General features: G+C 40.7%; 1 protein-coding gene across 1 annotated transcript in view; it reads left to right on the plus strand.

Annotated features, from left to right (window-relative positions):
- NUP160 (nucleoporin 160) overlaps positions 1-16,928 on the plus strand; it is a 55,226-nt gene that overhangs the window by 33,623 nt on the left and 4,675 nt on the right. The window contains exons 24-31 of the mRNA XM_007455718.1: positions 9,345-9,440; positions 9,540-9,634; positions 9,729-9,825; positions 9,914-10,019; positions 13,928-14,088; positions 15,446-15,506; positions 16,323-16,433; positions 16,610-16,733. Of these exons, the coding sequence (XP_007455780.1) occupies positions 9,345-9,440; positions 9,540-9,634; positions 9,729-9,825; positions 9,914-10,019; positions 13,928-14,088; positions 15,446-15,506; positions 16,323-16,433; positions 16,610-16,733 (851 nt within the window). The remainder of the gene's footprint in view (positions 1-9,344; positions 9,441-9,539; positions 9,635-9,728; positions 9,826-9,913; positions 10,020-13,927; positions 14,089-15,445; positions 15,507-16,322; positions 16,434-16,609; positions 16,734-16,928) is intronic.

Raw genomic sequence — 16,928 nt, forward strand, 5'->3', positions numbered from 1 at the left:
GGTTTTTTTTTTTTTTTTTTTTTTTTTTTTTGGCTGCATTGGGTCTTCGTTGCTGCACACGGGCTTTCTCTAGTTGCGGTGAGCGGAGGCTACTCTTCCTTGTGGTTTGAGGGCTTCTCATTACGGTGGCTTCTCCTGTTGCAGACCACGGGCTCTAGGCACGCAGGCTTCAGTAGCTGTGGCACACAGGCTCAGTAGTTGGTGGCTCGTGGGCTCTAGAGCACAGGCTCAGTAGTTGTGGCGCACGGGCTTAGTTGCTCCATGGCATGTGAGATCTTCCCAGACCAGGGATTGAACCCATGTCCCCTGCACTGGCAGGCAGATTCTTAACCACTGCACCACCAGGGAAGTCCGGGAGTGTTCTAATTTCATTCTTTTACATGTAGCTGTCCATTTTTCCTAACACCACTTGAAGAGGCTGTCTTTTCTCCATTTTCTATTCTTGCGACCTTTATCAAAGATAAGGTGACCATATTTGTGTGGGCTTTCTATCTTGTTGCATTGATCTATATTTCTGTATTTGTGTCAGTACCATACTGTCTTGATTACTGTAGCTTTGTAGTATAGTCTGAAGTCAGGGAGCCTGATTTCTCCAGCTCTGTTTTTCTTTCTCAAAGATAGCTTTGGCTATTTAGGATCTTTTGTGTTTCCGTACAAATTGTAAAATTTCTTGTTCTAGTTCTGTGAAAAATGCCATTGGTAATTTGATAGGGATTGCATTGAACCTGTAGATTGCTTTGAGTAGTATAGTCATTTTCACAGTATTGATTCTTCCAATCCAGGAGCATGGTGTATCTCTCTATCTGTTTATGTTATCTTTGATTTCTTTCATCAGTATTTTATAGTTTTCTGAGTACAGGTCTTTTGCCTCCTTAGATAGGTTTATTCCTAGGTATTTTATTCTTTTTGTTGTGATGGTAAAATGGGATTGTTTCCTTAATTTCTCGTTCTGATCTTTTGTTGTTAGTGTACAGGAATGCAAGAGATTTCTGTGCATTAGTTTTGTATCCTGCAACCTTAGCAAATTCATTGATTAGTTCTAGTAGTTTTCTGGTGGCATCTTTAGGATGTTCTATGTATAGTATCATGTCATCTGCAAACGTTGACAGTTTTACTTCTTCTTTTCCAATTTGTATTCCTTTTATTTCTTTTTCCTCTCTGATTGCTGTGGCTAGGACGTCCAATACTATGTTGAATAATAGTGGTGAGAGTGGACATCCTTGTCTTGTTCCTGATCTTAGAGGAAATGCTTTCAGTTTTTCACCATTGAGAATGATGTTTGCTGTGGGTTTGTCGTATGTGGCTTCTATTCTGTTGAGATAGGTTCCCTCTGTGCCCACTTTCTGGAGAGTTTTCATCATAAATTGGTGTTGAATTTTGTCAAAAGCTTTTTCTGCATCTATTAAGATGATCATATGTTTTTTATTCTTCAGTTTGTTAATATGGTGTATCACATTGATTGTTTTACATATATTGAAGAATCCTTGCATCCCTGGGAAAAATCCCACTTGATCATGGTGTATGATCCTTTTAATGTGTTGCTGGATTCTGTTTGCTAGTATTTTGTTGAGGATTTTTGCGTCTGTGTTCATCAGTGATATTGGTCTATAATTTTCTTTTTTTGTGGTATCTTTGTCTGGTTTTGGTATCAGGGTGATGGTGGCCTCATAGAATGAGTTTGGGAGTGTTCCTCCCTCCACAATTTTTTAGAAGAGTTTAAGAAGAATAGGTGTTAATTCTTCTCTAAATGTTTGATAGTATTCACCTATGAAGCCATCTGTCCTGGGCTTCTGTTTGTTGAAAGATTTTTAATTACAGTTTCAATTTCACTACTTGTGATTGGTCTGTTTATATTTTCTAATTCTTCCTGGTTCTATCTTGGAAGGTTTTACTCTTCCGAGAATTTGTCCATTTCTTTCACGTTATCCATTTTATTGTCTTATGGTTGCTTGTAGTAGTCTCTTATCATCTTTTGTATTTCTGTGGTATCAGTTGTAACCTCTCCTTTTTCATTTCTAATTTTATTGATTTGTGTCCTCTCCCTTTTTTTCTTGATGAGTCTGGCTAAAGGTTTATCAATTTTTTTTATCTCCCCAAAGACCCAGCTTTTAGTTTTATTGATCTCTGCTATTGTCTTCTTTGTTTCTATTTCATTTATTTCTGCTCTGATCTTTATGATTTCTTTCCTTCTACTAATTTTGGGTTTCCTTTGTTCTTCTTTTTCTGGTTGCTTTAGGTGTAAGTTTAGATGTTTATTTGAGATTTTTCTTGTTTCCTGAGGTGAGCTTGAATTGCTATGAACTTCCCTCTTAGAACTGCTTTTGCTGCATCCCATAGGTTTTGGATTGTTGTGTTTTCATTGTCATTTGTTTCTAGGTATTTTTTGATTTCCTCTTTTTTATTTCTTCAGTGATCTCTTGGTTATTTAGCAACACACTGTTTAGCCTCCATGTGTTTGTGTTTTTTACTGTTTTTTCCTGTAATTGATTTCTAATCTCATAGTGTTGTGGTCAGAAAAGATGCTTGATACAATTTCAGTTTTCTTAAATTTCCCAAGGTTTGATTTGTGACCCAAAATGTGATCTGTTCTGGAGAATGTTCTGTGTGCACTTGATAAGAAAGTGTATTCTTCTGCTTTCAGGTGGAATGTCCTAAAAATATCAATTAAGTCTGTCTTGTCTGTTGTGTCATTTAAAGCTTGTGTTTCCTTATTTATTTTCTGTCTGGATGATCTTTCTGTTGGTGTAAGTGGGGTGTTAAAGTCCCCCACTATTATTGTGTTACTGTCGATTTCTCCTTTTATGGTCTTATGTACTGAGGTGCTCCTATGTTGGGTGCATAAATATTTATAATTGTTATGTTTTCTTCTTGGATGAATCCCTTGATAATTATGTAGTGTCCCTCCTTATCTCTTATAACAGTCTTTATTTTAAAGTCTGTTTTATCTGATGTGACTATTGCTACTCCAGCTTTCTTTTGATTTCCTTTTGCATGGAATATCTTTTTCCATCCCTTCACTTTCAGTCTGTACATGTCCTTAGGTCTGAAGTGGGTCTCTTGTAGACAGCATATATAAGCGTCTTGTTTTTGTATCCATTCAGCCAGTCTGTGTCTTTTGGTGGGAGAATTTAATCCATTTACATTTAAGGTAGTTATCAATATGTATGTTCCTGTTACCATTTTCTTAATTGTTTTGGGTTTGCTATTGTTCTTTTCCTTCTCTTGTCTTTCCTGCCTAGAGAAGTTCCTTTAGCATTTGTTGTAAAGCTGGTTTGGTGGTGCTGAATTCTCTTAGCTTTTGCTTGTCTGTAATGGTTTTAATTTCTCTGTCAAATCTGAATGAGATCCTTGCTGGGTAAGAGTAATCTTGTAGGTTTTTGCCTTTCATCAGTTTAAATATGTCCTGCCACTCCCTTCTGGCTTGCAGAGTTTCTGCTGAAAGATCAGCTGTTAACCTTATGGGGATTCCCTTGTATGTTATTTGTTGCTTTTCCCTTGCTGCTTTTTTTTTTTTTTTTTTGCGATACGCGGGCCTCTCACTGGTGTGTCCTCTCCTGTTGTGGAGCACAGGCTCCGGACGCGCAGGCTCAGCGGCCAAGGCTCTGCTCTGCGGCATGTGGGATCTTCCTGGACCGGGGCACGAACCCGTGTCCCCTGCATTGGCAGGCGGACTCTCAACCACTGTGCCACCAGGGAAGCCCTCCCTTGCTGCTTTTAACATTTTTCTTTGTATTTAATTTTTGATAGTTTGATTAATATGTGTCTTGGAGTCTTTCTCTTTGGGTTTATCCTGTATGGGACTCTCTGTGCTTCCTGGACTTGATTGACTATTTCCTTTCCCATGTTAGGGAAGTTTTCAACTATAATCTCTTCAAATATTTTCTCAGACCGTTTCTTTTCCTCTTCTTCTGGGACCCTTATAATTCGAATGTTGGCACGTTTAATGTTGTCCCAGAGGTCTCCAAGGCTGTCTGTAGTTCTTTTCATTCTTTTCTCTTCTGCTCCCTGGCAGTTATTTCCACCGTTTTATCTTCCAGCTCACTTATCTGTTCTTCTGCCTCAGTTATTCTGCTATTGATTCCTTCTGGAGTATTTTTAATTTCAGTTATTGTGTTGTTCATCACTGTTCGTTTGCTCTTTAGTTCTTCTAGATCCTTGTTGAATGTTTCTTGTATTTTCTCCATTCTGTTTCTGAGATTTTGGATCATCTTTACTATCATTACTCTGAATTCTTTTTCAGGTAGGTTGCCTATTTCATCTTCATTTATTTGGTCTTGTAGGTTTTTACCTTGCTCCTTTGTCTGTAACATATTTTTTTGTCATATCTGTTTTGTTTTTTTTCCTTTTTTTGATGGGTGAGGCTGTATTCCTGTCTTACTGGTTGTTTGGCCTGAGGCATCCAGCACTGGAGTTTGCAGGCAGTTGGGAGGAGCCAGGTCTTTGTGCCGAGATGAGACCTCCAGGAGGCCTCACTCTGATTAATATTCCCTGGGGTCTGAGGTTCTCTGTTAGTCCAGCGGTTTGGACTCAGAGCTCCCACTATAGGAGCTTGGGGCCAACCTCCAGCCTTGGAACCAAGATCCCACAAGACATGTGGTGTGGGAAAAAAAAAAAAAAAAAAAAAAAAGGAGCAATACAATAACAAAGAATAAAAATCAAAATAAAATAAGAAAGATAAAAAATATATTAGGAAAAATAAAAATACAATTGAAACAACTGCAACAAGGTAAAATAAAACCATAACAGAAAAAAGAAAAAAGGGTGGTGGGCGGGGAGAACAAGCCAAAAGGAGCAGAACAATAACAAAGTATAAAGAATAAAATAAAAGTAGAAAAATAAAAGATTTATTAGAAAAAAAATATAAATGAATCAACAAGGTAAAACAGAACCCCAATCTAAAAGAGCAAAAAAGAAGAAAAGTGAAAAAAAAAAGCCTTGGCTATGGGGGCAGAGTTTAGGTGGGGGCGGAACTTAGGCAGCGGCAGGGTTTAGGCTGGGGCAGGACCTAGGCGGGTGGGGGGTGACATCTGAGCATGGGGCAGGGCATGGACTACGTTTAATTGTAGGGTGGGGCCTCTGCTTAGGACTTGCGTAGAAGGGGAGTGGCAGCACCTCCCAAGGAGGGCCTCTGGAATGTGGGGTTCAGGAGTTTGGAGTAAGGCCTTGGGTGTGGGTGTGTGGGTGGGGTTTAGGCCTGGCATGTTGGAGGGGGTCTCCAAGTGTAGAGGTGCGACCCTGGGTGGGGGGTAGGGGTGGGGCTTGGGCTCTGAGCTGCAGGAGGGAGGCTCCCTGGGCAGAGGATTGGGCCCCAGAACCCAACAGGCTCTCCAGTGCCTAAGTGGACAGGGAAAGTGCTGGCTGCATTCCCTTCCATTCCTCTGTACCCCCCTCTCCTGCCACGGTCTCCCCCAGGGTCTCCCCCCATCCCTGCTGGACCTCTAACCGTGGGTGGGTTCTGCTGGGTGTAGGAACTCCTCCCCTCCCCCAGCCGCCCCTCAGGGGTGCGGTCCCATAGTTCCAGCCTTTATTTTTGCTCCCCCTTCCCTCCCTCCCACTCTGTCAGGATCCTGCGGCTGGAGGGGGCCTCAGTGGGCAGAGGATCAGGCCTGGATCTCAGCAGGCTCCCAAGGGCCCAAGTGGGCAGGGAAACCTGGCCACTCTCCCTTTTGATCCTCTGCCCTCCCAGTGGTCCCCCAATTTCCCCCTTCAGGTGTGGGATCCCTCCCCCTCCCCCAGCCGCCCTTCAGGGGCACCAGTCCTGTCCTGCCTCCACTTCTCCCCCCTCACTCCCCCCCACTTCCCACATCCTACTCGGTCACTGGGGGTTCCTGCCATCCCCTTAGGTGTCCATGGTCCCCCCCACAGGTTCCTGTAGGTGCCCTAGTTGTGAGGAGACACGAATTCTGCCTCCTCCTCGTCCACCATCTTGACTCCGCCCCTAGATTCTACGTTGTTTATCTGGATTTCCTACCAAAAAGTAAATGCAACAGGAGCAGGCTTCACAGTTGTTCGTTGCTTGTTAAAGAGATAAATGAATTTATACGGAAGTAGATTTGTAACTCCTAATAACTGTCTACCATTCTACTAATGAGAAAATTGTTTTGAATTTTAAGTAAAGATTTTTAATCTGAGGCCAGATAGGTTTGAGGTATCAATACATCCCCTGAAAATATGTGCAAAGCGTTTTGTATTTTTTTCTGTGGAGACGTTCCATAGTTTTCATCACTGGAAAAAAAAACCCATAAAAAATCACTGCCCCAGTGGACTCACTCACAGAACAAATAAATTAAGATGTGCTAATGTTTAATATCAGGATTGACTCTGGTGCCCTTATTTGGTCCTTTCACCAGGTGGGCATTTGTCACTTAGTCTCGAGGTAGGCATCTGAGGGAAGAGTGAGTCACAGCGAGGGGCAGGGTTGCAGAGTGGCACTCTCACTCATCCACTTGATTTCAGTATGTTTGCCTGGTTAAGCTGATTTACACATTATATTGCTTAATTTTAATGAAAATCACCGAAAAAAAAGAAAGAATGTGCATTTGTGTATAATTGAGTCACTTTGCTGTACGGCAGTAATTAACACATTGTAAATCAGCTATACTTCAGTTAAATAAATAAATAAATAAAATTTTTAAATAATGAAAATCACCTTCACAGTATGGACTTGGCTTTTAAAACTTCATGTGAAGGGACTTCCCTGGTGGTCCAGTGGTTAAGACTCCACGCTGCCAGTGCAGGGGGCGTGGGTTCGATCCCTGGTTGGGGAACTAAGATCCCACATCCCATGCATGGTGTGGCCAAAAAAAAAAAAAAAAAAAATTCCTGTGAAGCAGCCAGATTGAATATATTAACAAAGTACATACGAACAAATGAGGATAAGATAGGGCTGGCACTTCTACTTTTGATATAGGCTCTTCATCAACCACATTGCAAGGTAAAAACAGTGACGGTCTATAATCAGGTCTGAGAATCAGCCAGAAACAATTGAACTTTTCAAGAATGCCACTTTAAAATCTAACTAAGTGTACCTTGAATTAAAATGTCAATTCAAGATAGTAGGAAGGGGGCTTCCCTGGTGGCGCAGTGGTTGAGAATCTGCCTGCCAATGCAGGGGACACAGGTTCGAGCCCTGGTTTGGGAGGATCCCACATGCCGCAGAGCAACTAGGCCTGTGAGCCACAACTACTGAGCTTGCGTGTCTGTAGCCTGTGCTCCACAACAAGAGAGGCCGCGACAGTGAGAGGCCCACGCACTGCGATGAAGAGTGGCCCCCGCTCGCTGCAACTAGAGAAAGCCCTCGCACAGAAATGAAGACCCAACACACCCAAAAGTAAATAAATAAATTTATTTAAAACAACAAAAAAAAGATAGTAGGAAGCCATGCAAATAATCAAGGCATCCTGATCACCTATGGTGGAGTATAAATTGGTTACAGCCACTCTGGAAAACATTTTACCTACTGGCTCCAATCTTTGACATGCCTTCTGACCCAGTAATTCCAAGTCTAAATATATATGGAAAGATATACATGTTTACCAAAAGAGATATGTATGTATGTTCCAAGCAGCATGTCATAAAATTCATGTACTAGAAACAATCCAACTGTCCATTAACAGAATGGATCAATGGATTATGGTATATTCTTTCAATGGACTACAACACAGCAATGAAATGAATTGCTGAATGAAATGACATAGATCAGTCTTACAAACATGTTAAGCAAAAGCAGGCAGACAGGGCTTCCCTGGTGGCGCAGTGGTTAAGAATCCACCTGTCAATGCAGGAGACACGGGTTCAAGCCCTGGTCTGGGAAGACCCCACATGCCATGGAGCAACTAAGCCCGTGCGCCACAACTACAGAAGCCCGTGCCCCTGCTCTGCAACAAGAGAAGCCACCGCAGTGAGAAGCCTGCACACAATGAAGAGTAGCCCCCACTCGCGGCAACTAGAGAAAGCCCGCGTTCAGCAACGAAGACCCAACGCAGCCAAAAATAAATAAATAAATAAATTTCTTTTTAAAAAAAAAAGAAAAAAAAAGGTAGGCACACACACACAAAAGAATACTATAGATCCTGTTTCCATGAAATTAAAAACAAAACTAATAGAAGTCAGTAGTGGCTGGAAGGAGTCATGCGGGGGCTTTGGAGTATTGGTATATTATAATTCTTAACTTGGCTGCTGGGAACATGGGTATGTTTACTTTGTGAACATTCAACCAGCTGTGTACTTAGGATTTGTGTACATTTCTAACTATGTTATACTTCACTAAGAAGTATAACCTTAAAAAAGAAAAAAAAACTGTAAGTGTCCAGAAGAAAAAGATGTGTTTATACTAAGGCAGAAAAGCCAAATAATCAGTAAGTGATAATAACTACAAATAATAATTTTTAAACTACCTTTATCTTCATCTTTAAGAAATTTATATTTTGAAAGTGTTATACATATTTTTTAGAAATGTGTGTATATAGTATAAGTAAATGTCTGGGGAGTGTACTCAGACATTCTTAATAGGGTGGACAATCAAAAAGGTTTAAAGAGCACTGTCCTATGTTGTATTAGAAATGGTTTATGTCATGGACTTCCCTGGTGGCACAGTGGTTAAGAATCCGCCTGCCAATGCAGGGGACATGGGTTCGAGCCCTGGTCCAGGAAGATCCCACACGCCGCGGAGCAACTAAGCCCGTGTGCCACAACTACTGAGCTTGCACGCTAGAGCCCGCAAGCCACAACTACTGAGCCCACGCGCCACAACTACTGAAGTCCAAGCGCCTAGAGCCCATACTCCGCAACAAGAGAAGCCACCGCAATGAGAAGCCCATGCACCGCAATGAAGAGTAGCCCCCGCTCGCCGCAACAAAGACCCAACGCAGCCAAAAATTATATATAAATAAATAAATAATTCTATTTTAAAAAAAAAAAAGAAATGGTTTATGTCAGACATTAATGTATTCCCTTTAGTGTTTCTATAAGGCTATGAGGCTAATTTACTAGGCTTTAAATTCATCTGTGGCCTAAACAGTTAGTAGGAAGTTAGTAGTGAAATTATATTTGCTCATTCAACAAACATTTACTGAGAACCTATTATGTACTAAACACTGAGGATAGAGCTGTGCACAGAAAAGACCAATAAAGGGTTTTACAACAGGTGTCTTATTTAACAGTGGAATCTAAAGGAAAATCTTAAATATTAACCAAATAATCTTGTCCATCTTGTTATCGGCACCTTTGATTTAATCTTTATCTTACCTACTTATCTTTCTAATTGATTTTAAATCATATTCCAATTTGAAGTGCACTATACCATGTTAACATTAATGGAAATTTCTTCTTCTGTTTCCCTGTAGGTTTTGCGTCTGCTCGATGTCGTTGGGTTGCCTGAACTGGTTATTCAGTTGGCTACATCAGCAATAACTGAAGCAGGTGATGACTGGAAAAGTCAGGTAAGGACTAACTGTAATCTAGTTATTGCCCTTGAGCTTTATCGTGGATGTGGTGTTTTCATTTCTATTGTTCTTTTTTTCCCTATGTTTGATACTTAGGCTACTTTAAGGACATGCATTTTCAAACATCATTTGGATTTAGGTCACAATAGCCACGCATATGAAGCCTTAACCCAAATTCCTGATTCCAGCAGGTAATCAATCTCACAGCCTTATTTAGAGGAGGCAATTTACCAGCCCTGTGTAATCCACTAAAAAAATTTACCCTCATGTCACTTTTCCTTCTAGACAGTTAGATTGTTTACGGCAGCTGGTGGTAGTTCTTTGTGAACGCTCACAGCTACAGGATCTTGTAGAGTTTCCCTATGTGAATCTGCATAATGAGGTAATTTTATTTATCCACTGATGACTGTACACAGCTGTGGTGGTTGTCATGCTGGCTACTAACTTTGATATCTGATTGCCTCCTTTAGGTTGTGGGAATAATTGAATCACGTGCGAGAGCTGTGGACCTTATGACTTACAATTACTATGAGCTTCTGTATGCCTTTCACATCTATCGTCACAATTACCGGAAGGGTGAGCAGTTGAAGCATACAGTCTTTGTGGAGGCAACCTTATCAGTTGTATCATGTTTTACAAAAAATATTATCTGTTTGACTTAGTAATTTTTACCTTATTTTTACCATTGGACAAGTGTTCTCTACAGGCATTTGGGGAACTTATGTTTAAGTTCAAGGTTAGCTTCACCTTTTTGTGGATTACCTGTAAGCCCTAAAGATAGGCACTTCTCATGAATTCCCTGGTGGTCCACTGGTTAGGACTCCCCACTTTCACTGCCGAGGGCACTGTTTCAATCCCTGGTCAGGGAACTAAGATCCCCACAAGGCACTCAGCGTGGCCAAAAAAAAAGGCACTTCTCCCATTCTAGAACATTCTTGAGGCATTTCTAGTTAGATGGCATTCTGTGTGTATCTTCCATCTAATTTTATTTTTTATTATTATTATTTATTTTTTATTTTTTTGGCTGCATTGGGTCTTCATTGCTGCCCACGGGCTTTCTCTAGTTGAGGTGAGCAGGGGCTACTCTTCATTGTGGCGTTCAGGCTTCTCACTGCGGTGGCTTCTCTTGTTGCAGAGCATGGGCTCTAGGCATGTAGGCTTCATTAGTTATGGTGCACTGGCTCAGTAGTTGTGGCTCGAAGGCTCTAGAGTGCAGGCTCAGTAGTTGTGGTGCACTGGCTTAGTTGCTCCACGGCATGTGGGATCTTCCCGGACCAGGGCTTGAACCTGTGTCCCCTGCATTGGCAGGCAGATTCTTAACCACTGGGCCACCAGGGAAGTCCATTCCATCTAATTTTAAAAGAAATGTTATTTCACTAAAGGCACCTTGAATTCTTGTGGCTGGTTTTAAGTTCCTGTACCATTTTGCTATTGGCTTTTCTTTTCTCTTATTTTTGCTGATCCTTTTGAGAGTAAGTTGTGGGAATCATGTCTCAGTACATAAGTACTTGCGTCTCAAGGACGTTTCCTTATATAACCTCAATACAATTATCAAACTGAGAACATGTAACTAATTTTGTGAATTAAATGTAAATGTGGTGCTCTTATCTTATGTGCTATTCATATTTAAATATGGCCAAACATAATGGTTTTTTTTTTTTAATTTATTTATTTTTAGCTGTGTTGGGTCCTCGTTGCTGTGCACGGGCTTTCTTTAGTTGTGACGAGCAGGGACTACTCTTTGTTGCCGAGTGTGGGCCTCTCATTGTGGTGGCTTCTCTTGCTGCAGAGCACGGACTCTAGGCATGCGGGTCTCAGTAGTCATGGCTCGCAGGCTTCAGAATGCAGGCTCAGTAGTTGTGGTGCATGGGGTTACTTGCTCCACGGCATATGGGACCTTCCCGGGGCAGGGCCCGACCCCGTATCCCCTGCATTAGCAGGCGGATTCTTAACCACTGCACCACCAGGGAAGACCAGTGATTTTTTTTTAATAGTACATTTCCCCCATACTGTCCTCACCCCCTGATCTAGGATCACATCTTGCATTTAAGTGTCCTGTTTAGTCTCCTTTAATCTGGAGCATTCTTTTAACCTTACTTTGCCTTTGATGACGTTGATATATTTGAAGAAGAAAGGCCAGTCATTTTTGTAGAATGTTTCTAAATTTGGATTTGTTTGATGACAATGAAGTCATTATCAGGTCAGCTAAAATAAAGGGATTACATATCTGTTTTAAGATCATATTTTACAAGATGACCATTGTGGTTACCCTTTGGAACCTCTAACATTTTTATACCATTTTCACTCAGAATTTTTTATTAGGTTTCTTACTCATTTTCATTGGAAAGAATGGATAGAAGTAATTCATAGGCATGTTCTTAATATTCCTAACGGTAAAATATGTTTGCATATTCTTTTTCTTTTTTTTTAAATAAATTTATTTATTTATTTTTGGCTGCGTTGGGTCTTCATTGCTGCGCAGGCTTTCTCTAGTTGCGGCGAGCAGGGGCTACTCTTCATTGCAGTGCGTGGGCTTCTCATTGCAATGGCTTCTCTTATTGCGGAGCACAGGCTGTAGGCGCATGGGCTTCAGTAGTTGTGTCACGCAGGCTCAGCAGTTGTGGCTCATGGAATAAGTTGCTCTGTGGCATGTGGATCTTCCCAGACCAGGGCTCAAACACGTGTCCCCTGCATTGGCAGGCAGATTCTTAACCACTGCGCCACCAGGGAAGTCCTGCATATTCTTTGAATAATGCAAGAAAGGAAAAATAGGTGATTCAAGATCTATTACTGCTTTCACAATGACAACATCCATTACATCAACCTGATTAAGACCAGTTTAGCTAGATTAACGTTGAGGTCTTTCTGGAGCAAGGCTGTTTTTTTGACAAAATGTCTTACATATTGCAGGCACTCAAAATATTTGTTGGGATGAAAAATAGTTTGATTTGATCTGGAAACTGAAAGGGAATTTTAAAATCTGTTTAGTTTCTGGAGTCCCACGCTGTCTCAGAACAATGTTTTTTCAATGTTTCATTCAACCTATGTAACTAAAGCATTATAAAAATAAGAGTCTGGGACTTCCCTGGTGGAGCAGTGGTTAAGAATCCACCCACCAATGCAGAGGACACAGGTTCGAGCCCTGGTCTGGGAAGATCCCACATGCCACGGAGTGGCTAAGCCCGTGCACCACAACTACTGAGCCTGCGCTCTAGAGCCTGTGAGCCACAACTATTGAGCCCACGTGCCACAACTACTGAAGCCGGCACGCCTAGAGCCTGTGCTCCGCAACAAGAGAAGCCACTGCAATGAGAAGCCCACGTACTGCAACCAAGAGTAGCCCCCGCTTGCTGCAACTAGAGAAAGCCCGCGCGCAGCAACAAAGACCAAACGCAGACAAAAATAAAAATAAATAAATTTATTAAAAAAATAAAATAAAATAAGAGTCTGTGATCTTGGGGGACTTCCCTGATGGTCCAGTGGTTAAGACTCCACACTTTCAATACAGTGGGTGCAGGTTCAGTCCCTGGTTGGAGAACTAAGATTCCACATGCCACATGGCATAGCCAAAAAAAAAAAAAAAAGAGTATGATTTGGACAGAGCACCCAAATCCTGGGTGGGGAATAGGTGACAATATGGCTGAGACTTGTTCTCTGTACTCTCTGGGAATATAGTATCTAAACATCAAAAGTAACATTTCAGATGTTTGGGAGATTTCTTTTTTTTTTGGTGGTGGTGGTGGTGGTGAAGTACATATACATAAACTTTACTCTCTTAACCATTTTTAAGTATTTAGTAGAGCTAAGTACCTTCACATTACTGCGTAACCAATCTCCAGAATTATTTTCATCTTGCGAAATGGAAACTATACTCCTTAAACAACAACTTCCCATTCCCTCCCCCCCCATCCCCTGGCAACCACCGTTCTATTCTCTGTCTATAAATTTGGCTACCAGAATCATATAGTATTTGACTTTTGTGACAGACTTATTTCACCTAGCATAAAGTCTTTAAGGTTCATCCATGTTGTAGTAAGTGTCAGAATTTATAATATTCCATTGTATGGATATATCACATTTTTCTGGAAACTTGGATGTTTCCATCTTTTGCCTGTTGTGAATAATACTGCTAGGAACAAGGATGTACAAATAATTCTTCAAGACTCTGCTTTCAGTTTGTTTGTTTGTTTTTTGGGGGGTTATATACCCAAAAGTGGAATTGATGAATTATAAGGTAATTCTATTTTTAATTTTTTGAAGAACTGCTGTACTGTTTTCCTTAGTGGCTATACTAGTTTACATTCCCTGCAGCACTACACAAGGGTTCCAGTTTTTCCACATTCTCACCAGCACATGATTTTTTGTGGTTTTAAGTTAAACTCAATTTTGTTTTAAATTTTAATGTTTGATAAGCGTGACAAACTCTCTGTGTATCTCTAAAGAGATACGTTTTTGAAATTGTAATATCTATTATTGCCTCATAGCTGGCACAGTGATGTTTGAGTATGGAATGCGTCTTGGCAGAGAGGTTCGAACTCTCCGGGGACTTGAGAAGCAAGGCAACTGTTATCTGGCTGCTATTAATTGTTTACGCCTTATTCGCCCAGAATACGCATGGATTGTTCAGCCAGCATCTGGTGCAGTGGTATGAAAACTTTCCATCCTGGAATTTGGGGATCATTTAATTTATTTGGTTTGGTCCTTTGAAAACTATTACCTCATTTTGCTTCATTTCATTTAAAATTTCCACTGGGATATTTGTGGACTTAATATATTTTTGTAGCAATTCATTTGTTATACGTTACTACCCCTTTAGTTTCCAAGTTCAGAATTATTGTAGGAATAAGTATTACAGGGTGGTTTTGGAGTTAGACAACCTAACTTCAGGCAAATTACTTAATCTTTTACTGTCCAGTTAGCCTCTTAGATCATGATAATAATAATGTCTACGTTATAGGATTGTTTGGGTATTAAATGAGATAATTCATGTAGTGTGCTTAGAGCAGTGACAGTGCCTGGCCTGCAGAAAGTGCTCAGTAAATGGTAGCTGCTTTTATTTCATTCATTTTTGTTAATTTAATCTATTGCTACTATTTTAGGGGAGGCGAACCGTGAGGTGTTTTTTTTTTTGCCATGCTGCTGGGGTCATATACTCCCAGCTACTTGTATTGTATAGTTCCTGAATGTACTATGGTTTTTCCCAGGGTTATGGGTAGAGAATGTAACTCTGAAACCAAGGAAAGTCAGGTGGTTTATATGGAGATCAAATCTGTGTCCTTGGACTCAGTAACATATTTTAGCTAAGTCAGCCAAGTTGGCAAACAACTCCATTTCTTTGTCTAGTGGTTACAGTACTTTTGTGAGAAGAGCTGTGCTAGTTGAAATAAATGTAATTTACGTTGAGAGAATTTAAGCCTGAAAGCTCTGGATCATAGTTAATGGAAAAAAGAAAGGGTATATATTAAAAATGAGGGGCTTCCCTGGTGGCGCAGTGGTTAAGAATCCGCCTGCCAATGCAGGGGACACGGGTTCAAGCCCTGGTCTGGAAAGATCCCACATACCGTGGAGCAACTGGGCCCATGAGCCACAACTACTGAGCCTGCGCATCTGGAGCCTGTGCTCAGCAAGAGAGGCCGCGCACCGCGGTGAAGAGTGGCCCCTGCTTGCCACAACTGGAGAAAGCCCTCGCACAGAAACAAAAACCCAACACAACCAAAAATAAATAAATAAATAAATTTTTTTAATGAAAAAATAAAATAGAAAAAATAATAAAAGTTCCCACACACACAAAAGAATGATATGAAAATAAAATGCTCATTTTTCAGGGAATTCCCCAGCGGTCCAGTGGTTAAGACTCCGCGCTTCCACCACAGGGGCACGAGTTCAATCCCTGGTCAGGGAACTAAGATCCCACATGCCACACGATGCAGCCAAAAAATAAAATTAATTTTTTATAAAAACCCTAGTTTTTCACAGTTATATCTATTGTTTTGTCTTTTCAGTATGATCGCCCTGGAGCATCCCCTAAGAGGAATCATGATGGAGAATGCACAGCTGCCCCAAGTGAGTCAGGGATCTCATGCTGATTCTTTGCTGAAGAGCAATTATATTGTTATAGTAGTATTATTTATATTTATTTTTTGGATAGTAGTTGTAATACTATATATAATTATATTGTATATTGTATATGTATGGTAGTTATTAAAATATTGTAAAGTTCCTTCTTGGTAGTTTATTTTCAATATTCTGCTAAAGGTTGTCTGGTAGCTCTTTGAAAACTTTGTATACCTGTATGGGAAATGAAAATGCTTACAAATGTGTGTGTGTGTGTGTGTGTGTGTGTGTGTGTGTGTGTGTGTGTGTGTGTGTGTGTGTGTGTGTGTGTGTGTGTGTGTGTGTGCGCGTGCATTTGTTGTTTTTAAATCAGCTTAGTACCAAACGTTTTTTTGTCAGGCTCCTTTGGTATCACCATGGAGGCATGATTTCCTTCCTTAAAGAGCCTGGGCTCTAGAGTCAGGCACAGTTGGTTTTAATTCTGCCCCTCACTTTGGGCATGCTCCTTTCTTACTGATAGAGATAGCAGTGTTTCACAGTTGTAAGAGTTAATTGAAATTATTTGTGAAAGGCCTTGCAAGCCCCTCCTCATCTGCAGCTGTTGTCATTAGAGTCGTTTGATTTGACTCAGCTGTAGTGTAAGACTGGGATGTTGCTTTATTTTTCAAGTTAGCTTTTATTGAACCCCTTGTTTTCTCCCCACCTTCATGAAATTAAAACTGAATGTTACTTAATTTTTAGTGGAAATTGACAGGTTGAGTTAGTCTAATAGTAGGCACTTCCTTTGTACTTTGGGAATGGAAAATGTTTTTCTTTGGCTTATAGCAAATAGACAAATTGAAATCCTGGAACTAGAAGATCTGGAGAAAGAGTATTCCTTGGCTCGCATTCGCCTCACTCTAGCTCAGCATGATCCCTCGGCAGTCGCGGTTGCAGGTAGGCATTCAGCACCAACAGCACATTTTAGGGCCAGGCAGTGGACATAGTATACTAGATGGGTATTAAAGCATGTCATTGGTATTATGAGGTATTCATCAAGGAAGCAGTCTTTGGGTTCAGTTCATTTCCGTATGCCATTGGGTGCACTAAATAGCTCTTTTCCATTTCCGCAGGAAGTTCGTCAGCAGAGGAGATGGTCACTCTCTTGGTTCAGGCTGGCCTCTTTGACACTGCCATATCACTCTGCCAGACTTTTAAGCTTCCCTTAATGCCAGTCTTTGAGGGACTTGCTTTCAAGTATGTATGCAATTGTCTTTCTGTAATCTTAATTTTCTAATGCAAAAATACTCTACTGTTGCTTAGTGTGAAATAGTCACACGAGCCAGTATCCTACAAGGCTGCTTTAAAGAACAGTTTTTGTGTAATACACACAATGATTTTTTTTTTTAATCTTGATTTATAGCTTCTTTTGAGAAATCAGATCTGGCATTC

Source organism: Lipotes vexillifer, unplaced genomic scaffold (genome assembly GCF_000442215.2).
Source record: "Lipotes vexillifer unplaced genomic scaffold, Lipotes_vexillifer_v1.1 scaffold977, whole genome shotgun sequence".
Taxonomy (NCBI): Eukaryota; Metazoa; Chordata; class Mammalia; order Artiodactyla; family Lipotidae; genus Lipotes; species Lipotes vexillifer.